The sequence below is a fragment of the Pseudonaja textilis genome, chromosome 2 (genome assembly GCF_049901715.1).
Source record: "Pseudonaja textilis isolate UNSWEBS1 chromosome 2, rPseTex1.2, whole genome shotgun sequence".
Classification (NCBI taxonomy): domain Eukaryota; kingdom Metazoa; phylum Chordata; class Lepidosauria; order Squamata; family Elapidae; genus Pseudonaja; species Pseudonaja textilis.
The window spans coordinates 197,062,221-197,084,959 of NC_141991.1; the positions used below are offsets into that span (position 1 = coordinate 197,062,221).

Here is a 22,739-nt window from a genome sequence, read left to right on the forward strand (position 1 = left end):
GAGTTTGATAAACATGGATGGGATCCATCTGCAGAGAGATCACTAGAATAGGAAACAGGTTAAAGAACAATAGTGCTGCCAGTTTCTAAGTGTCAACGTGCATACTGCTTTTAGTAAAAAAAAAAGATGCCTGGAAATTATTGCCCTTATATTATTTAAAATTCTCAACCATTATATTGATTATATTGTTATTGGCTAGTTTTCCAGTGGTAAGGACCAAAGCATGGTGTATGCGTGTTTGTATATCAAGAAAAACAATAAAATAGTGGCTACACATAGCCTTTCCCATAAAATTCTGGACACATGGTATTTCTCATTTCAGTCATTACTTATTCCAGTGTTGTTGAAGAAAGGAAACATTATAACCTCACATTTAGCGAAGTATTCTGGTTTACAATTTGCTAAATATAAAATGTATCACTAACTTTGAAAAAAATTAATCTCAGATCATAAACAAAAACAATAAAAATAAATAAGAAAAACACAGCTAAAAAATATCCCCACTATTTAGTTATTTCAGGGCTCAATTCTAATACAGTGATTTTGCTGTATTTGCTGATGCATTGTATTTTTTATTTTTACTTTGTTTCATAGTTAAAACACAGAACCATCCATCATTTCTTAACTTTTTATCCAAAGAAATATCTTAGGGTGTTCCTCTTAAGTCTAGCTTACAATTCTGGCTTCTGAAGGCGAAAGCTCAGTTTGGATAATAGCCTAGATAAAAATTCCCAAACTGCTGATAGGAGTCTCCAAGCATTACCAAAACTCCATTCCCACATGCTCTGAATTGAACCAGTATGTCAAGCAACTGCATTTTTCAGATGATTTCAACTTTAAAATAGTATTTAATGCTTCTAAAATTGCATTTCAGAGATAATCCATATTTCTGGTTGTGAAACTACTTCCATACAAATGTACCATATACAAACAAATATATTTCTCTGTAGAAAGACTTCTGAAAATTTTGTATATTCGAGTCTCTCCAGAGGTAAAAGGAAATCAACATTTATCTTTGCCCCTTTCAGCCAGCAGGAGCTTTTATTGGATAAGAGTAACTTCTGTTCCTAGAACAGTGGCTCAGGATCCAAATATCTTGAAAGGATTTGAAAGCTTCTCTGGGTTTATTATAATTAGTAGGTTTAGCTTCATCTTGGATTAAACACTGGTATATACAGATATTCTCTGACAAAATAATTTTTTATTACTTAAATTCAATTGATTGAATTCATCCCCATCTGTATAAACAATCACTGAAATAGATTTAATGTTGATTATAGAAATAAAAACATTTACTTTAAAAATGGCATCCATCAAAATTATACTTGTAACAGTTCTAGGCCTAGTTCAAATATGATTTTTATAGCCAAATAAGTTAGGGATAAGGCTTGCATTTCAGATGTAAGCGTGTATTTATTTTAAATGTAAGTTTTAGCAATGAGAGATTTTCATTTTTTCCTTTTGTTAACTACATAATATCTTAGAAAAAATAGCTTTTTAAAGGACGTTTCTACTTCATTTTAGGCTGTCCATATCTATATGGGTGTCAGGGCAATTGATTTATTTAAAAATTATCAATTAAAAATAAAATGCTCGCCCTTTCTTCACTTTGGTGCTTTTTCCATAATCATGGAAGGTATTGAGTACTTTGTTATTTATGCTTTCTTTGTTCTCATTAGTATGCTACTAGGATTGTATGAACCAGTTCTCTGTATTATGCAGAACAGTATAACGCTGCACAGTACTGAAAGAATAAAAATCCATATTAATAAAAATAAGTTAAAAAAAATTTAAAGAGAAAATTGTTCCCCTTTATATACTACCATGCCAGTGCCAAATGAGCAAGCAAAATGAAAGACCAAGGTGAAGAATAACTGCTAACAATAATTTATACAAACATTGTAACTTCCTGAAATAGTGTGGAAAAATAAGAAACTGCAAAATTACTTTCTGAATTGTCATCTGAATTACATAGTATGGTCATGAGATTTTCTAGACATTTCAATGGAATCTGCAGCAATAGAATTTATAGTAGCTCGTCTTGATAAAACCTCAGAAACAGGGATATGGCGTAATTCTTTACGGGAAAATTTTACTGGAGTTATTCCTTGAAATTGGGTCACTGGATTGCCTGTCTGTGAATGAGTAAAGGCTTGTGAATGAGATTTCGTGAAATGTTGTACTTTCCCTGTGGGCTCCACACGATTATTATAGGTAGAGAGTACTGGTTCTGCAACTTCCTCTTCAAGTGTTTCTGGTGAAGTCTGCGGTGTTCCTATATCGCCTACAATACAGTTTATTTCTTTTAATTTCCCTACAGTTTGGGATCTCTGTCCGTGTTCTTCTAAAGAAATACTTGTTTCTTCTTGATTTATCATCCCATCATTAGAAGCATAACCTAAAATGAAATATTCAAAGCAACAATTAACTTAAATGCTTAAAGGTAATTTACAGTTTTTTACTGTTACAAATTTTAGTTGATCCAACTATTATTCCCTTTTACTGTAAAATGACCTGATTGTGCAATTAAAAGTTAATAAAGAACATTGGCATTTGGATCTTGCATTACCTTTTCATTTATGGAAAAGACTCTAAACTTGAAGCTTTCATTAGTGGAAATGGGATGTGTTCATTTGTGTGTGTGTCAGAGAGAGTCAGACGACATTCAATTTTCAGATGCTGCCAATACCTCCATGTCTTCCCAAAACACACTTATTAGTGGGAATTTAAAATCAAAGCCAGAGATTGCATTTGCAAAAATTAAAAATTCCTTATCTGAAATCTTGATTTGTAATCTGGAAATTAAAATTTAACTTCTGCCTTAAAATGAAGTATAAAGTATATTTAAAAACTATTATAAATAAAACAGATGTAAAATAAATCCATACAGTCTGTAACCTACAAATATAACATTGCAATCCAATTCCACTCAGAATGAGATAGGTGGATAGAAGCATTCCTGTCAAACAGACAACAAATGGTCAAAATTGGGAGTGTCCTATCAAATTCTGTACCTGTCAATAGTGGTGTCCCCCAAGGCAGTGTTCTAGGACCAACTCTCTTCATACTTTACATAAATGACCTCTGTGATCATATTAAGAGCAACTGCGTTCTCTTCGCTGATGACGTAAAGCTGTTCAATGCCACAGACAATACTGCAACCCTTCAAAAAGATCTTGACTATGTATCGGAATGGTCAAAACAAATGGCAACTTCAAATCTCAACAAATAAATGCTCTGTCTTACATATTGGCAAAAAAAATCAGAAAATAAAATACAAGCTGAATAGTCAAGACCTTGTTGCTGATCCAAGCTCTGTAAAGGACCTTGGAATACTCATCTCTAATGATCTAAGTGCTAGAGCCCACTGTAACTACATAGCTAAAAAGGCATTAAGAGTTGTTAACCTAATCTTACGTAGCTTTTTCCCTGGTAATATCACACTACTAACTAGAGAATACAAAACATTTGCTAGACCAATACTCGAATACAACTCATCAGTCTGGAACCCACATTACATATCTGATATTAGCACAGTTGAGAAAGTCGAGAAATATTTCACAAGAAGAATTCTCCACTCCTCTACTCGTTATAGAATACCTTATGCCACCAGACTTGAAATTCTAGACCTAGAAAACCTTGAATTACACCGTCTTTGGTCTGATCTAAGTATGGTATATAAAATCATACATTGCAATGACTTACCTGTCAATAAATACTTCAGCTTCAACCATAACAACATAAGAGCACACAATAGATACAAACTCAAGGTTAACCGTACCAAACTTGATTGTAAGAAATACGACTTCAGCAACAGAGTGGTCAATGTCTGGAATGCTCTATCTGACTCTGTGGTTTCTTCCCCAAACCCCCAAAACGTTAACCTTAAACTGTCTACTATTGACCTCACCCCTTTCCTAAGAGGTCTGTAGGGGGCGTGCATAAGCGCACCAACGTGCCTACCGTCCCTGTCCTATTGTTTCTTTTATTTTTCTTATATGTACCCATTTCATGTATTCGTAACTATGTATATACTTATACCTATTATCGTATAAGCGATTGACAAATCAAATAAATAGATAAATAAATACAAATAAATAAATAAATAAATAAATAAATATTAAACTAGATAGATAGATGGATCAGTAGATAATAGGTAGATAATAGAGAGACCTTTATAGGAACTTTTCTCTTAATGTGAGTTACTACTAAATTTTAGCTATATTAGGATTTTAGCTCTAATATTCATACATTTACTTTGTTTAGAGTGATGTGTTGCTTCTCCAACATCCTTTAATTTCTTCTTTAACTCTCGGCTGGTTTTCTTATAAAAAAACAAATCTCGTTCCAACTGCTGAAGTTTAACTTCATAGGCTTTAATAGTTTCTGCAATATTTTCACCTTCTTGGTCTAAAAAAAGGCAAAAATTTGTTTTACTATGTTCCATTTTATTACAACATGATGAACAAAGCGCATCTTGCTAGCATTTTGTCTCCAACTTTGTGAAAAATACATTTAAATATTTAAAAGAACTCCTATGATTTTAAAGCCATAGAAAAATGAATAACCCTAGATAAGAAAACAAAACATAATTTAAACACCTAACAAAAAGTAGTTCATTGAACTTGTGAGAAAAAGTGTGGTCATTAATGTTTTAAAAAAGCAGAAAATTGCACCTATCATAAAGTAATAATTTAATGACAGCCAGACAGCCAGTAACAAGTTTGAAAATTACTTCTTTAAGCAATAATGAGATCAAGTTGGAAAAGGCACATCTAGATGAACCTGAGGATATTGTACCAAGATACAGATAGTCCTTGATTTAAAACCATTCATTTAATAATGGTTCAAAGTTACTACTACAGTGCTAAAAAAGTGACTTACGACCTGTTCTCAAAGTTGACCATGGCATTTCCCCCATGGTTACTGAGCAGAATTTAAGCACCTAACAACTGGCTTACATTTACAACAGTTACAATGCCTTAGGGTCACAATTTGTGATCTTCTCATCTGCATTCCAACAAGAAAATTCAATGAGGGAAGCCAGATTTGCTTAACAACTGCATGCTTCACTTAAACATGTGATTCACTTAATGACTGAAGTAAAATAGTTATAAAATTGGGTCAATCACATGATGACAGCGTTGCCTAGCCATCAAAATTCCGGTCCCAAATGTGGTTATAAGTCAAAGACTACTGGTATGTTCTCGATAAATTGTAGATACCAAGATCCTGTTCCCCTGGTAAAGGAGGTCTTCAAAAATTTTCCCTTTCTTCCTGTGGTCTTAATTCTGACCCTGCTACTGAATAGCTGACATGAGACTGGGAGAAGTGGAGCTTTGAAACAATTATCTCCCCTTTTTATCAGTTCTAACATCCAATGAATGAATTTCTGTTCACAGAAAAAGAAAGAAGTCAATCTTCAATTTTTTTCATCTAGTTATGTATGGAGTATGTTAAAATAATATGTATAATTAAAGCACGTTTGCCTGAGTTTATTACAATTGACATTTTAAAGCAAGAGCTAATATAGTAAGTGTCTCATAACTCTTTGTCTCTGGTGCTCCAATTGTAATTTGTGGGAAAGCTGTGGCAGTAACAGCATTTTTAAGATTTTCTATTTTACATTAATATTCAAATATTTAATCTTATATATTGACTCTAATGAAGATCCCACATTACATGGAAATATGAAAATGGTACATATATATTTAAAATTAATTTCAATATTTCAAATGTAAGGAGCAAATATAGGCTCTGTGATACATACAGAAAAATTCAGATTCACCAGACCAGTTAGGACCTATCAAATTTTCATTCTCTTTGAGTAGTTCTAATAAAGGTCTTGTCTTGTTGGATGAGATCTATTTCCTACTGTAAAGAGACACAAGATCCAATACCTTTACAGTGAAGTAATATCAACTGAATCTTTTGTTCGTGTTCTTTCTGTTGAAGGGTGAGGCGCCTGTCACATTGCAGCATGAGATGTTCAAGTGCCAATTCAAGTTCTCTTGTTATAGTTTCTTGTTCCATTGCCCTCATTCTTAATTCTTCAGACTGCACTTGCAATTTATGTTCACTCTCACGGAGTCGAACAACCTAAAAATAAGTAGTATTTTCTTTGAACAAGTCTGTTTGAATATAAATTTAATGCATTGTCGCTTAGGATAATTTTTAAAGAATTAATTTGTAAGCTTCAACAGGAATTGTTAATAAAATCATTTAATTCCAATGGGCTGTGAAATGTATGTTTATAAAAACACCAGAGGTTTCACTGCTGTCAGAGTCATAGCAAATATTTACCACAAACAAAATATTTTAAAATGATTTATGATACTGTATATGCACTCAGTTAGAATGGCTACTTTTTAAATATGTGTTATAATTAAAATCCAAATAATAATAGAATGTAAATGTTGCAAAAAAATCTTCTCCGTGTCTAGTGTAAGAATCCAAAAACAAATCATCAGTTTTTGTGTTATGTATTTTCATACAAATTTTATTTTTGCACAACTCCTGTATTCATTGTAAGTATATCAGATGGCAACTTTGTACCAATAAAAAGAACAGGCAGAATCTTCATTCTGAACACTATTCTGACAAACCTTGTTAAAATACTTTAAAAGAATTGCGCGCAGTTCAGTAGCAGACAATGATACCAACTTTCCCATCACACTGGCTTCACTTTGTGTAAGGATCTGTGATGATACTCTGATTGAGTTTTGATGGTTTTGTATGCTTTCGTTTTTATAAGCAATGGCCGCTTCCAAGGTTTCAATTCCTTCCTCAAGCTGGAATAAAGCATGCTCTTCCTAGGAAGAAAGAAAGCAGAAATGTCAAATGTATTACAATAAATCTGAAGGCTATTAATAATAATTAATCACATAATTCCTGTTCTTCCGAAGTCTATCAATATGCTTCTTAGGGAAAGCAGAAACAGTATATGAACATCTATAGAAAAGGAGCCAATTCTCAATTTTTTTGTCTTTTGTGCTTGAAAAAGGCTCTTCTGTCGATAATGGAATTAAGTATGCAAACAGAAATATTTCAAAATGAGAGATCTTTACTTATTTATTTATTTTTTTCACTATTTTAAAATACTGTTCCCCAATTCTCCTTCTTCTGTGGCTTTTTGTGATTTTTTCTACTTTTTTAGTGGTAGACATTTCTCTTTTTTAAGTTATAATCCAGAAAAGGAAAGTAAAAAATTGTGAGGGTTTTTTCCTCTTTCTCAATATCCTTAATTCTTTAGTCCCTTTTGGCTCTATAATCACATGATCTTTCACAACTTTCCCTTATCTCTTTGTTTAATGAAACTGCATTCCTTAATTTAACAAAACTACATCCCTTAACAGATAGGGGCTGCTGCTTTTTAGAAGCAGAGAAGAAAATACACAAATACAGAAAATGAGAGAAGGGGGCATCTTTCCTGGAGGTACTTTTCATTGTTCAATTTCTTCTGAAAGGTTTTAACAAAATACTTTGATTCTTTTTTTAAAAAAAATTTCCAGCTCTACATATTAACAATTTACCTACTAATTTGATTGCATTTGGATTTTTCTATTAACAGCAGCTAATAGTTATCAAATAGATAATGACTCACTTCTGCTGATAACACTCTGCCATTCTTTAATTTCTCATCCACACTGTTTCTTCTTTTCAACAGCTGATCCCTTTCTTTTTGCAAAGCCTGAACCTCTTCAAAAATCCTCCCTTGTTCATCAGTGGCACTCCTTTGAAGCTGCTTATTTTTGTCACAAAGTTCTTGATCTAACATACTTAGACGGGTAGATAATTTCAAACTATCTTCATTGAGAGCCTATGAAATCACAAATGAAGATTATAAAATTAAAAGAAATAATTTTAAAGATAGATGTGGCACTTTAAAGACTATCCCGTTTAATATGGCATAAATCTTCATATAATATATTCTACTGGAAACGCTTTAGAAACATAGGATATCTTCATCCATCCATGGCTGAATTATTAGTATGTACAATGAATATAATGTAGGCTAGATGCAGATAGTGTTTGGCCAGACTTTATTTCTCTTAAATCATGACTAATAATTTCACCACAACTTCTTTAGCTTCTTTTGTGATTTCAGTTTACCGTATTTCCCCATGTATAAGCCACCCCTTTTTTCCAAAATTTTCAAGCCCAAAAAGTAGGGGGTGGCATATACAAAGCAGGTACACTTTTTATACGTGAAAAATGCATAAAATAATAAAGTAGGAATAAACTGGTTTTCTAGCAGTATGCTATACTTTTTTGTAAAAATTGTAAGTGATAAAAAGTGTAAGTGATTACGAGTGCGAGTACGCGATAGCTAGGCATCGGCCTGAATGCTTTGTTCCTACCGTACTCTCGTTCTGATGCGTAGATTGCAGGCGTCGCCCGCACCGCCTTCGACGTCATGACCGAAATTGTAGATCTAGACGTCGCGGACGACTTTTGTCTGAAGCTTTTTCGTCTGTCGCCGCCCGTACGGACGCCGCCCGGGCTTGGCAGCGACCGTCCAGTCGACCTGCCGGCGATCGCGGGACAGACAGTGTTGCAGCACCGTCGTTTTTTTTCGTGCGACTTGCAAGATTGTACACAGTATTCATTACTGTGTTATTTTGAAATTCTAAAATGGACAAGAGACAAGCCTACACTGCAAGCTTTAAGTTAAAAGTCATTAAGTTTGCCAAAGAATTTGGTAATCATGCAGCTGAGCGGGAATTTGGACCTCCACCAGATCGGAGGGCAATCATCAGATGGAGAAAGCAGGAAGAGAAACTTATTATGAATCTTGAATTTTGTTTCTTTGTAAATTTTCTTTCTTCATAACTTGTTTCTCTAATAAAATATTTTTTTCAAAACTTCACAGTCCAAAAATTGGGGGGGTGGCTTATACAAAGGGGGTGCTTATACATGGGGAAATACGGTAACTGGTCATCTGGTAAGAGCATCTACCATGTTGTTCCCGAGTTTCTGCTCAATTTAAAAGATAAGTGAAAGGAAAGCATATATCTTAACAGTTTAACATTATAGGGGGAAAGTGTAGAACTAAGGAGATAGAACAAGTTAAGAGTTCCTGTCAATGGGACCGCAACTACCCTAAAATGTCAGCATTCATCTTGCAAAAACATTTTCATAGCAATTGCATTTGCATCATAGCACAGCAAGAAGTTAATTTGCTATTTTGCCCAACAGAAAAAGTGTAGGCATGCAAATGCAAAGCCAATCTAAGAATGACACAAATCCTGCTTGCACCAAAACTATATCATCTATTTTGATAACAGAATATAGTGTAACAAAATATATTTTCTATGTTGGTTTGATATGTATTGGCTATTGGAGAAAGAGCAAAAGAAATGATTATAAAACGTTCAGTAGTAGATGTACCCCATATTTTGCATTACAAAATCAGTTAATTTGAAATTGCTAAAACATTTTTATACCGAAGACACAGAAAGCTGAGTGCAAGTGCAGAGTGCTAATTTCTAATTTCAATTCCTAGCATACCACAGTATTAAAAAGTACCTGGCTGGATCTCAGTTTTTTAATTTCCAAATGGCTTTTCTCCTGCATCAGTGTTTCCTTCTTTAAAATAATCGCTTCTCTTCTTTTTAAATCTTCTTCCAAAGCAGCTAACTCTTGATGTTGGTGCAAAATCTTTTCTAGTTCTTCATCTAAGCATTTCTTTTTCTCTTCTAATTTCTACATTGAGCAGAAATGATACACAAATTTAGCTTCTCAATTATATTAATTTTATTACTATAATATTAAAACTAGCTTAAACAGTGCTTATTTTTCAATGGGTTAAAATTTCCAACTGGCATTTATAGTGTAATGTTATGGACATCAGCTCAAAAGTAAGTCACAATCAACTCAATGGTATGTAGAGGACTATTTAATTTAGTCAGGTCAAATGGCATATCTCATAAAACTGTAATTCATCCATGTACTAAAAAAACCCCACAACCTTTTAAGTTATAACATCAAGAATGACAGATAAATCAATACATCTTGTGATTTGCAAAATAGTATGCACGTTAAGAATCCCATCACATACACTTCCAAACTCTATGCCTTTTAAAATAATTTACTCTTATAGATGTAGATTTTACTGGGGAAGTGGGGGTTGTCCTTGATGCTGCTTTTTTTTAATTTTTCATGCTTTATCACTCTTTTAAGGAAAATAAATTAAAATTGCTGTGTGGAAGAGCCTTCTGCAGCCTGCAAGACCCCTTCCTTCCCTTTTTCCCTTTTTTTCTTTGATTGAGAAATTATCTGGATCATGACTATACTTTTCATACAAAACAAAAAGTCTTCTGAATCGGGATGCACTGGGAGAATAGAATATACTTTGGCTCTGTGTAGTTTCTCCCACCTCTGAGTTTTGTACATCAAATGATTATGCCTGCTTATTTCAGCTAACTTGCACTTGTTTTGCTGTCAAATGGGTTGGGATTATTGAGGGATGGCTGACAGTTACCTCAGCAAATTTATATACCCATGATATAATCGCAACAATCACAAAAATATGGGGGATGTGAGATTATTTATTTATAAAATTTATAGACTGCCCATCATTTAACATTGGGGGAGGGGGGAACAGAAAAGGAACAAGAGCCAACGTTGCATTGGTGTGTGCTGAAGAGAGGGAACGGGGAGTTGCATAGCTTGTCCTCCAGCTGAGGGACCAGAGCCAGCATTCAGAGGGAAACTGGAAGTTCAAATGCAGATAGTCCTTGACTTAGAACCATTCAACTATTTATTTAGTGACCATTTGAAGTTAGAACAGTGCTGAAAAAAATGATTAATGACTGGTTTTCACAATTATGATTGTTGTATCATCCTCCTGATCACATAATCAAAATTCAGGCATCTGACAATTGGCATATATTTATGACAGCTGCACTGTCCCAAGGTCATGTGATCACCATTTGTAACCTTCCTAGCTAGCTTCTGACAAGCAAAGTTAATGTGGGAAGCCAGATTCACTTAACAACTGCAGGGATTGGCATAATGACTGTGGCAGAAAAATCATAACATGGGGCACAACTCATTTAACAGCTGTCTTGCTTAGCAATGGAAATGTTGGGCTGAACTGTGGTCGTAAGTCGAGGATTACCTGTAGGTAGCATCTTTTTCAGAAGATCAGCAGAAGAGGCAGGAACAGCTGTATGGCGGGTGTATTGGAAACAAACTTCTGTTCCCCACCCAGAACTGAAATGCCTCAATGCTAGTAGCAGCTCTGACCAGTTATAAAGAATGCCTGGCTGAAAAACCTAGAACACACTAGCTGGCAACCAAAAGATTAGTTATCTGGGAGGCTGAAGAGTGTTTAGGCCAAGGAGAAAAGTTTTTCTGTACACCACAGCTGGCAGAGTGACTAAGGACAAGACTAACTAAGCTCTGATATTACACAAGATAGACTCTAAGTTGTGTCAGAAAATAAATGCTATTTTTGTATTAGAAATCTTCCTCACAAACTAAGTCAAAACTACTTCTTTGTTTGAGGTCTGTGCCATCTCCCAAAAAGAATCCATCACATGCTACTGAAAAGGCAATTTATAGTATCACTAATCATAATAAACTTTTGAACTACTCTACGTTCTTAGTTAAAAATAAAAATTTCCCCATAAGATAACAGAGTTCTAGGAAATCATACAGAGCAGGGGCTAAAATGGAAAACAAATTTATCTGTAATCCTATAAATGAGGAAAGGTTGATTGCATTATAAATGATTCACACAACCTCTTATGACTGGTGAAAATAAGATCTTGTTTGCTCCCCTCCCCCGCCAATTCATAATTTTCTTTGATTTATCAGTGAAGCATTTTTATTCAGGGTATCACTTTCAATTTAAAAGACCCACAATCTCTTTAGAGTTTAGAACAGCCATAACAATACCAAATTTTGCCAAGCTTTTAATTGTTAACTCGTTCTATTACATTACTAATGTTAATCTTTTATCTTTTATCTGTTTTTTTAAAATTTTAGCTAAAATACTTCTTAGAGGGGAAAAGCCAGGTATAAGTCAAAGAAATTAAATACTAAATAAATAGTTGCAGCACTCAAGGCATTTAATAGTCCCATGTTATGGATAGAGTAGAGCAAGGCTATCAAAAGCATTTCAACAGACTAGCATCACAAAACTTCAATTGCCTGCAATTGTTGAGGAGCCCCAGTTGAGTTTCTTTTTTTAAATGCAGCAATCTCTTCATCCTTTAGCTTTAGAATCTTCTCCTGCTGTTCTGTCTTTTGTTGAAGTTTCTGTAAGTAAAATATATATGATTAAATATACGTATATTGATTAAGACTTTCTATACATAATCTGATACCCAATTTGGTGTAATAGTTAAAGACACCAGGCTAAAAACCAGGAAATCATGAGCTGTAGATACAAACCCAGCTCGGTGGGGCAGTCTAATGGAAAACCACTTATAAAAAATATTGCCAAGAATACTGAAGGGATTTGCCCATCTAGTCACCAGGAGACACAACTGACTCAAATGTACACATGCGTGTGCGCACACATACACACACACACACACACACACACACACACAGAGGAGGGAGGGAGGGAGGGAGGGAGAAAAAGAGAGAGAGAGAGAAGTAATCTTTACAAGTCTCAACAGTTGATATCAACTTACAATACTGCTGAAAGCCTGGAATTGAAATAAAATACATGGTGTCTCAAGTATATTCAAAATTGAAATATGATTTGAATTAGGAACCTTTTGGGAACTTGACTGTAATATACAATTTCTGAAACCCCTCTTTGGTAAATAATGACATGCAGTTAATGTATAGTTTTGTGGAACTGTCTACACATATAATTATACATTAACTACATGTAATATTCACTGAAAAAGTGAAAGTTGTGTATTATAATCAAGTGGAATGAGACTATCATTAAACACAGTAATAATTTACATATGAAATAAAATCTTTTACCTTGATTTTCAATTGACCATGCTGAATTCCTGTTTCCAGTATTTTCTTTATTTCATTCTCTTCCCGCAATTTTTTCTGTAATTGGGCTTGTTGATTTTTCATGTGATTAATATTCTGTTCTAGTTCTGATATACGTTTCTCATTCTGAGTAGATAATGATGCTAGATTCTTAGTTTCCTGTTGTTTTTTCTGTATGACCTAAAGTCACATAGTACATTTTATTTCATCAGTTACTCTTATCTTACTTGATATAATACTATTTTGTTTGGTTAGCTTTATAATTGGACTATTTTACGAACTTGCTGCTTGTTTAATTATAGTTCATTGCATATATGACTAGCTTTGGGCATTTTCAACACAAAAGTGAACTATATCTATTTTTTTATAAAGAGAAAGACACAAAATATAAATAAAACAAAAATCATATTAATGTCTTGGTACTTGGCACAATATTGAGTCCATCATTAAGATATCAAGGATTTTTACAGGTGGAGAACATTACTTTCTGAAAACAAAATCTATTATTGGAAATGCTCCATAATTAAGTAATTTTTATAGCTTATATTTCTTAATATCCATGTTGTCAACTCATAATTTAATTAGGGCAATTGCTGGAACCCTGACATAGGTTACATATGATATACAGAATTATTTGGACAAGAATTAAAGCATAGGGCAAATGAGCAAAAAAACCCACATTTCTGGAGAAAAGATCCATACTGTATTTGGGTGAGAGCCAGATAATGAACAAAGCATTGTAGTCACCTCCCATTAAGTAGTTTTCTGATCTCCAGTTCATGTTCTAAATCCCTTTGTTGCCATGGCTATTACATCTATTCTACTATATCACACCAACCTAGCAAGATTCATGAATTATAATATCAGGTATCTATTCTCTAGTTGAGAGACTAGGTGAGATATTTTGTACTTTTTACAGATTATGCACAGGTTTTTATGAATTTCTCGAGTACAAATACCTGAACTTTCAGTTTTGCTGTATCCATCTTTTTTCTGAATTCTTTCTGTAATCTGGCTTTTTCAGCAATGTCCCTTAGTTCCTTGTTTTCCAGTTCTTGCAATTGCTTTTGTGTTTCTGCTAAATCAGTTTTAGCCTGCTCTGCTTCATGCTCCAGCTGTGTTATTTTCAAAGAATATTGCTGGCTTACAGATCGAGCATCATTACCTTAAAAATAATAATTTTTAAAAATGGATATCTCATTTGTCACTTTTGGCATTGTAGCCGCTATTGTTATCATTTTTTAAAACCATTTAACATATTACAAAAAAGAATTCAAAAACATGTTCAAGTGATACTAAAGATGGCTCCTCGTAAATATATTTTGTTCTTTAAAAACCCAGGAGGTAGAATAGGCAACAAAATTAAAATAAATGGCTCAGCATCATTTAATGTAACTTTTTAGATAAAAATTCACAAACTAAATCTTAACAAATGCTGTACATTGACTTTAGGCTGACTTTAAAAAATGTTTTTCTACTGTGGAGCAATCATTATAAAATTTGTTTTTTCTTTTATATATTGATATTCAAACTGTAAGTCACAAAATACATTTACCTGTTTTCACCAATTCTTTAATGAGTTCTTCTTTCATTCTGATATTAAGGGTAAGTTCGTTCATTTTTTGCTTAGCAGCAATAAGTTTTAGCTCTGAATTCTTTAACTTTTGCACATTTATTATCTGACTTTTCTTGATAAGTTCAATATCCACACCTTTAAAGAAAGTATACTGTTTTAAGAATACACAATATATTCTCAGAGAGGCCTAAAATGTTAGATACACGCAGTTTTGGGACTAACAGAACAAAACTAGGCTGTGTGTATTATAAAATGAAATGTATTTCTGTAGAAGAGAATTTTTTTAAAGGTTTTATTTTAAGTAAATATTGTTAAGTACAGAAAGCTTATGAAAAGAAGTGATTATATATGAACGTAACTACAGGGAGTCCTCGACTTACAACAGTTTGTTTAGTGACCATTTGAAGTTATAATGGCAATGAAAAAAGTGACTTATAACAATTTTTCACACTTATGATTGTTCCAATATCCCCATGGTCACAGGATCATAATTTAGATGTTTGGCAATTGACTCCTATTTATGATGGTTGCAATGTCCGAGGGGGGTCACATCCTTCTGCAACCTTCTCATAAGCCAAGTCAATGACGAAGCCGCTTAACAACTGTGTTACTAACTTAACTATTGCAGTGATTCACTGAACAATTGTGGCAAGAAAGGTCCTAAATGGGGCAAAATTCGCTTAACAACTCACTCACTTAACAACAGAAATTTTAGACTCAATTGTGGTTTTAAGTCAAGGACCATCTGTATATGTACCAAATATATGAATGGGGATTTCATATACAGCATGAATGGGGATTTCATATACAGGTGTAGTTTGAAAACTAATTGTGTGTACATTGGCCAATGCAGATAAACTTACTAAAACTTGTGAATACAGTGTTCAAAAATAGCATGCAGTAATACGGAGATGTGTATAATATCAAAATGTCACCTGTAATATGTTAATTCTCATTTGCTGGCATTCATAATGATTTTCCATATGTATTGATCACAACTTAAAATGCTACATGTTTAAGTCTCTGTGTAATAAAATATATTTTAATATTTTTTTAAAGTTTTACTGACATGTTATCTTATTCATTACATATTTGAATGCACTTAGTTTTTTAAAGAGCTTGTTTGCTTAAAATATTTTCATTGAAAGGCATTTCAGTTAATAAATATTTAAAACATTAAAAGAGCAAATATGTATATTCTATGAAATTTAATATAAGTATTATTGTACAAATGTCATCCTCATTAATTAATTATGCATTACTTTGAATACAAATCCATATTTCCAGAATCCCATTCCCATTTTATTCTTTGGACTACGTAAGACACAGTAATAATGGTATATCAATTTACCTTCTTTATCTGTAACAGCCTCTGTTGATGAAAGATTTCCGATTTCTGAACTGGCATTTTGTTGTACATCTTTTCCTTCGGTTATATAGCTAGAAGAAGCCTGCTTCCGTGTCCATGTACGGTTCAAGGAACGTCTAAGTAAAAATTAAAACAAGCATTTTTTTAAAAAATATATATATATACAAATACAGTTTGAGATGACAAATGTATTACAGGTAGTCCTTGACTTGCAACCATTTATTTAGTGACCCTTCGAAGTTACAATGGCACTAAAAAAAAGTTACTTATGACTATTTTCCACACTTACAATCATTGTAACTTCCCCATAATCGTGAGATCAAAATTCAGATGCTTGGCAACTGACAAAGTCAATGGGGAAGCCAGATTCGCTTAACAACCATGTTACTAATTTATTCATTTAACAACTGTCATGAGAAAATTTGTAAAATGGGGCAAAACTCGCTTAACTGTCTTGCTTAGCAACAGAAAGTGAGCAGTATGGGTTCATGGTCGTAAGTTGAGGACTACCTGTCATTGTAAGTATTTTTATAGTGAAAGAATGTTTTATGAACAAAACAGTGCTACAAGTATAAAAATGTGATAACTATTTTCTTTTGGCACATTTGTTAACTTGTTTATTGATGAATTCAAAGACACGGTTTTATATTGCATTTTATAGAAATACAACTTAGCTATTCTGGAACTAATCTGCAATGTACCGTGTTTCTCACAAAATAAGGCCAGGCCTTTTTTTTTTTTTTTTTGAGCCCTGAAAAATGGCTAGGACGTCTTTTCGGGGTGAATTAATTTCTCTCCCCCCCCCCCCGCGCACCAGCACCATCTCCAACAACAGCATCTGAGTCGCTCCCGTTTTTCCCCCGTCCCCGTAACAACAGGAAAAAAAACATTTTGAGGTACCTGGGAGCGCCGCGCGCTGCGTTTTGGTTTAATCCCGAGCGGCTGGGTGGGCATGAGAAGAGCCGAGTGAGCGTCTCTGCTGCTTCTACCCTTGGTGCTCAAGCCTCAGGCCCTGCAAGTTTGCAAAAGTCCCGGTGCGCAGCCCGTTCCTGCATTCCAAGCGCCCAGGCTGAGCTGCAGCTGTCCCTCTCTTGCCAGCGCCGTCTCCAATAACAGCGGCAGCAGCAGTGGGAACCGTGGAAGTTACGGAGGTGGCTCCCCCATCTGAGAAGCAGCTGAAACGCTTCCATGGTTCCCGCCGCTGCTGCTGCTGTTGTTGGAGATGGTGCTGGCGAGAGAGGGACAGCTGCAGCTCAGCCTGGGCGCTTGGAATGCAGGAATGGGCTGCGCACTGGGACTTTTGCAAACTTGCAGAGCCCGAGGTTGGAGCACCAAAGGTAGCAGCAGCAGAGACGCTCGCTCGGCTCTTCTCATGCCCACCCAGCCGCTCGGGATTAAGCCAAAACACAACATGCAGCGCTCCCAGGTACCTCAAAATGTTTTTTTTCCTGTTGTTATGGGGACGGGGGAAAAGCCGGAGCGACTCAGATGCTGTTGTTGGAGACGGTGCTGGCAAGAGAGGCGCCAGCACCGGTGGGAACCATGGAAGCTATGGAGGTCTGAAAAGCAGCTGAAATGCTGCCAGACATCCATGCGGATGCCGCCCGCCTGCTGACCCAGGTAAGGGAGGGGTAAGGGAGCCCTCCGTGCTCCACCATGATTGGCTGTTAGGAGCGGCTGATGGTGAGGCGTAGCTGCCCGCGGAGCACTAATAGCAAGTTACCCCCCTGCCTTCCCCCCGCAATTTTGCATGTTTTAAACTAGGCCCAAATTTGGGGGCGGGGGCGGGGGCCTTAATTTCATTTTATGCCTAGAAAACATGCTGGGTCTTCCTATTGGGAGGGGCGCATGGTTGGAGAAACATGGTAGTTTGGGGGGCTTACCTTTGTAAATATCCAAAAATTGCAATTATTGGGGTAATAATGTCATATCTAGGCTACTAAATGATAGAGGGGACAGAAATCATAAAGATCCTGTACTGAAGGATCTGCTGGGGTTGCTAGTTGCCTACTAAGCAAAATTTAAAGTGCTAGTGTTTATCTTTAAAACTGTAACCAGCTTCGAACTTGACAAACTGAGGGACCATCTCTACTAACCTCCTTTTATTTGATCAGCAGAAGAGGGCCCTTTGAGGGTTCCCCACCAGAAGTTACAGAAAACATTGTTGACGGTTCTGCTTCTTACTGTATTCTATAAAATTATTCTTTCAAATTTAAATATATTTTCATAGCATGAGCTAATAGATATACACATTAAATACCACAAGCTCTAATTATCACATTGGTCATATGTGATCAAAAACATACCTAAATCTGAATTTCCTTCCAGCCTTGGCACTGTTTTCATCATCATCATCATCACTGTGATCAGAAAAGCAATAATGCAGGACTTCATCTTGTTCTTCTATGTGTTCCATCATGATCTGATTACGGGTCTGAAATCCAGCTATAACTTTACTTAAGGAATACATCGGAGGGCTTGTGTGCACCTTTTAAATAAGTTTTAAAAAATTACATATTTTTTATTCCAGGTTCTGTTTAAAAATTACTCACTGGATAATGTAACTTTATATGAATCAAATCCCCATTTTGGGGGAGCAGATTGGGATGAGTTATTCTGTTTACATCTTTGTTTGTCCTTATAATCAGAACTATATTAGTTGCTATTTTTATTTATTTGTCAAATCAGAAATGTGTCCATCTCCATAAAGACTGTGTATAAGATTAAAATTAGTAAGAACTATAAAACAAAAAGCAACGTACATCCAGAAGAGAAAACTTTCAGACTAACTAAGTAAAAATCCATAAGACAATTACCAACCATCTAATCCAGGACTGGGGGAAAGCAGTGTTTCCTGAGAGTTTTTAAATGAAGTGGGGGCAGGATATGAAATTCCGAGTGATATGCTTTTACATAGAGCAGGGATAACAGAAAAGGTAAAAAGTCCAAAGGCCTGTTTGATGAAACTATTTGATCACTGGAACCTGGAAGATGTTCGCAGTCCAACTGTATAGGATAGACAGATTCTATCATAGTCAGATAGCCAGGTCCTATGCCATGAAAGGCATAGGTGGAAACCAGCCTCTTGAATTTCACCTGGAAGCCAAATGGCAACCTGTTGACCTCATGGAGCATTATTGTTATATAAGAATGCCAAAAATGTCCGTTACTACCCACCTCACTGATTCTGGACCATCCAGGATTAAACATGGAAAATTTCTAGGATTTGGGGCCCTAAATACCCACAGTCCCTCAGTCTTGCTGTGACCTCAGTCACTGGCAACGTCACTTGGGCACCCAGGATTGAAATTACAATTGGAAACCATCAACAACTGACAAATGACCTTGCTCAGTAACTTATAGAGATGTTAAACAGAGGGGGTGAAAATACTGAGCCCTGAAGCATCTCCAAGTGAGTAGCCATAGGCTGCAGCACCTTTCTTCTTGCCAATAACAACAAGAATTATTTCTATAGAATATATATGTATTGGGTTTGTCTGTGTGTCAGGCTTTGCAGCTGTTTCTGTTTTAAATTTGGTGCTAGCCAAACTCAATACACAAGCCTGATGATGGCAGATGAGATTCTGCCGAAACGTCGCTGCAACTTTAAAAGAACTATAATGACATGGGAAAATACCCGAACAAAGCTGAATACCATAAATATGGAACAAATATGGGAATATCAAAATCACCAGATATAAATAGAAGAAATGGAGGAAATCAATGCATTATATTTACAGAAGTTCATGTTACCACAGTTCCCTTCAACTATGATTAATAATTTGCAATTAATAAACATAAATAAAAAGATTTTTTTTTCATATATACCTTTCGAGAATCCAATCTTAATGGTATGTTATTCATCTGCATCAAACTTTTAGTTAATGGAACACTATAGGGTCTTTTAGCTGATATTACCGCAGCTGGTCCATCTCCAGAAGCACCATTAGAGGCAGGTGTCTTTGCCATTTTCTCCAATTTGTCATTTAGCTGGTTAATTATAAGTCGTTGCTCTACCATTTTTTCATTCTTGAAATGAAACAAAATTGCATTTATTAAACTACAGAATTGCAGAATTTAAAAGCCAAATTTGGATTCAACTTACATAGGAATAAATCTTGATAACCGTAATTATAATGTTCTCAAACTATTTATGGTTCTAATATTCTTTTATTACTTTCTTGTAATTATTATTATTAAGCTATTATCTATAAGATATAATTATATATATATATATTTCCTAAATAACTTGCAGAAAACCTAAATTACCTGTAACCTATTTGTATCCTGTGCCTCCTTTAGTGATTCCAGATATTCACGATTTTCTTGTATCAGCTTTTGTATCTGATCTTGCAATATTTTTATTTCCAGTTCTTTTTCACTGAAGACTTCTGCATCTGTTGCAAGAGCCTGCTAGATAATAGAGAACATATAAAATGAAAAGCCCACAAATTGAAATGCATTGTGAGATTTGCTGAAAATACAGTAATTCTGTTGTAAGTACTGTATTGTATTAAATGTATATATTTTATTGTACATAATCCAAGTATAATATGCAAAAATTATGAACCCATATTGTTTCAAACAATTAAGTGTATTTAATTTAAACCAATGAAGAAGTTAAAAAGCCTTTGCCACTTTTTTCATTTTGATCTTTTTGAAAGAATGATGTGTACCCTATTGTTTCCTTAAAATCATTCCTGCAAAGAGTAATATTACATTAAAAAACATTCCTCATATTTCATGTACAATTTGAGGTGGGATAGCTAAAAAGAGAATTATCATAACTGGAAAGGAAATCGAATTCTAATTGTGAATGGTGTAGTATTAATAACAGTTGTTCAGAAAGTTACTAATGGAAAACTTCTCTTTCATCTTACATAATAATCTTCCTAAACATGTTTCCTTGTAGCAGCAGAAATGGGGAGAATTAAAGTCTATTTTCTTGTGTCACTACAATGCTTGGTATTGAACAGTACATCTGCCATCTGGAAACTGGCAAATAGAAGGAAAAATGGGAAAAAAGTAAATAAATAACCTAAAGAACAATTAACTTTTTAATTAATTTAATTACTTTCCATAATTATAGTCCACTTGGCTATTAAGAGGAACTACAACTAAACCTTATTTATTAAATCTAGTTTATATCAATAGAGTTGTTATGACAAATAGTATTCCTGTTTGCTGTCATAATTCCAAGATGCAGGGGGAGAGGTGGGGGGGCGGGGTCTCAGATAAAGAGTTTGGGGGTGCCACAGGAGAAACAAGGGAAGGGTTGGTGTAGGCTATGTGTGAGCTGGGGAAGATTAGCATGGGCTGGTGCAAGTCACGTGCAAACAGGAATGAGTGCTGCAGATGGGACAAAAGCAGGATCAACTTGTGACCTTCTCTGCCAGCTTCCCCATTGACTTGGCTTGTGAAGCCAGCAGGGAAGGTTACAAACGGTGAACATATAACTGCAGTTCATTGTGAGTAATTGCATGTACCCAAGAACTGGGATTTCTATGATTGTGGGGATGTTATGAGGAAACAAACCTGGAGGACATCTATTTTTTCAGGGTCACCATAACTTTGAATGATCATTAAACAAATGGACACAAGCCTAGAATTACCTGTATGTGTCAGGTAACAAAACAGATGTTTGAACCAAAAAATGGGGGAATTGGTTTTCAGGCTGGGTTTTACTCTGCAAAAGCCAAGTGTCATGCATGGTGTGTGTATCAGATTAAAGTAAGATTGTTACACTGGTAATAGAGTTCCCAGGAGCCAGATAAAATGTAGATTGTATCATATGAATATTTAAACCCTACCATTCCAGGGAATCCATTACGTTTATTAACATCACTGGAGTTTTGGTTGAACATATGAGTTCCTGATGAAATATATGCCTGAGAGTTTGCCATGCCAGTATTATCATCCTTAGTCATACCTTTGCTAGATGTAGTATTATATGCTAATGATAAAGATAGTACCAATCAGCCTTGGACATTTTGACCAGCAAGCCACAAGCGCAACCAGTAAAACTCAAAGAATGCTCATGTTGTTTTGTGCAAACTAGAATCTGATGCACAGACTATCTGGCAGGTTTAACACACCCCATTCTAAAACTGGTATAGACCATGGGGTGGCACGGCCCCAGACAGACCCTGTGCATAATCTTGGGGGTTTTCCTGGACTCATGACTCCTGCTTGAAGAGCAGGTGGCCAGGAGGGCCTTTGCACAACTGCGGCTTGTACACTAGTTAAGCCCTTTCCTGGACCAACAATTCCTATTCAGTCACTCATGCTTTAGTTACCTCCAGTCTTAACTATTGCAACGTGCTCTACATGGGGCTGCGCCTGAAATGGAAGATCTAGTTAGTGCAAAACTCAGCGGCCTGCATGGTTTTGTGCAGACCTCGGTGTGTACATGTATCACCTCTCTTGCAGGAACCACACTGGTTGCCAGTTTGCTTTTGGGTGCAATTCAAGGTGCTAGTTGTCTTTAAAGCCCTTAATGGTTTGGGACCAGGTTATCTGAGGGACCATCTCTTGTCAGTTACATTACCCAACCCACTAGAGTGGGGAGGCAAGGAATGCTGCAGGTCCTGTCCCCTAAGGCAGGGATGGGATTCAGCCAGTTCGCACCACATCGGGAGAACCGGCTGTTAAGTTTCTGAGCAGTTTGGTGAACTGGTTGTTGGAAGGAATCATTAAAGCAGAGAACCGGTTGTTAAATTATTTGAATCCCACCACTGCCCTAAGGAGATAGATCTTGCGGGACCCAGAACAATGGCCTTTTCCATGGTGGCTCCCTCCCTCTGGAACATCATCCCTGCAGAGATT

General features: G+C 35.5%; 1 protein-coding gene and 1 long non-coding RNA gene across 3 annotated transcripts in view; one reads left to right on the forward strand and one right to left on the reverse strand.

Moving 5' to 3' along the window:
* Positions 1-20,371, forward strand: part of LOC148127305 (uncharacterized) — a 30,008-nt gene extending 9,637 nt beyond the window's left edge. Inside the window, exons 2-3 of the long non-coding RNA XR_015742196.1 lie at positions 2,321-2,443; positions 20,286-20,371. This is a non-coding gene — a long non-coding RNA (uncharacterized LOC148127305). The remainder of the gene's footprint in view (positions 1-2,320; positions 2,444-20,285) is intronic.
* KIF27 (kinesin family member 27) lies at positions 1,182-20,334 on the reverse strand. Of its 2 annotated transcripts, none has more exons than XM_087926768.1 (14): positions 20,184-20,334; positions 19,743-19,943; positions 18,221-18,402; positions 15,897-16,030; positions 14,525-14,680; positions 13,929-14,134; positions 12,952-13,149; positions 12,160-12,267; positions 9,529-9,705; positions 7,604-7,819; positions 6,606-6,812; positions 5,901-6,099; positions 4,258-4,410; positions 1,182-2,398 (listed from the first exon to the last, which is right to left on the reverse strand). In XM_087926768.1, exons 2-14 carry the CDS (start codon positions 19,932-19,934, stop codon positions 1,968-1,970), a joined length of 2,559 nt encoding a protein of 852 aa, XP_087782894.1. In that variant the 5' UTR covers positions 19,935-19,943; positions 20,184-20,334; the 3' UTR covers positions 1,182-1,967. The 2 variants fall into 2 exon arrangements, with proteins under 2 accessions (XP_087782894.1, XP_087782893.1); XM_087926767.1 differs by having other exon boundaries at positions 4,252-4,410.
* Positions 20,372-22,739: the final 2,368 nt, after the last annotated feature.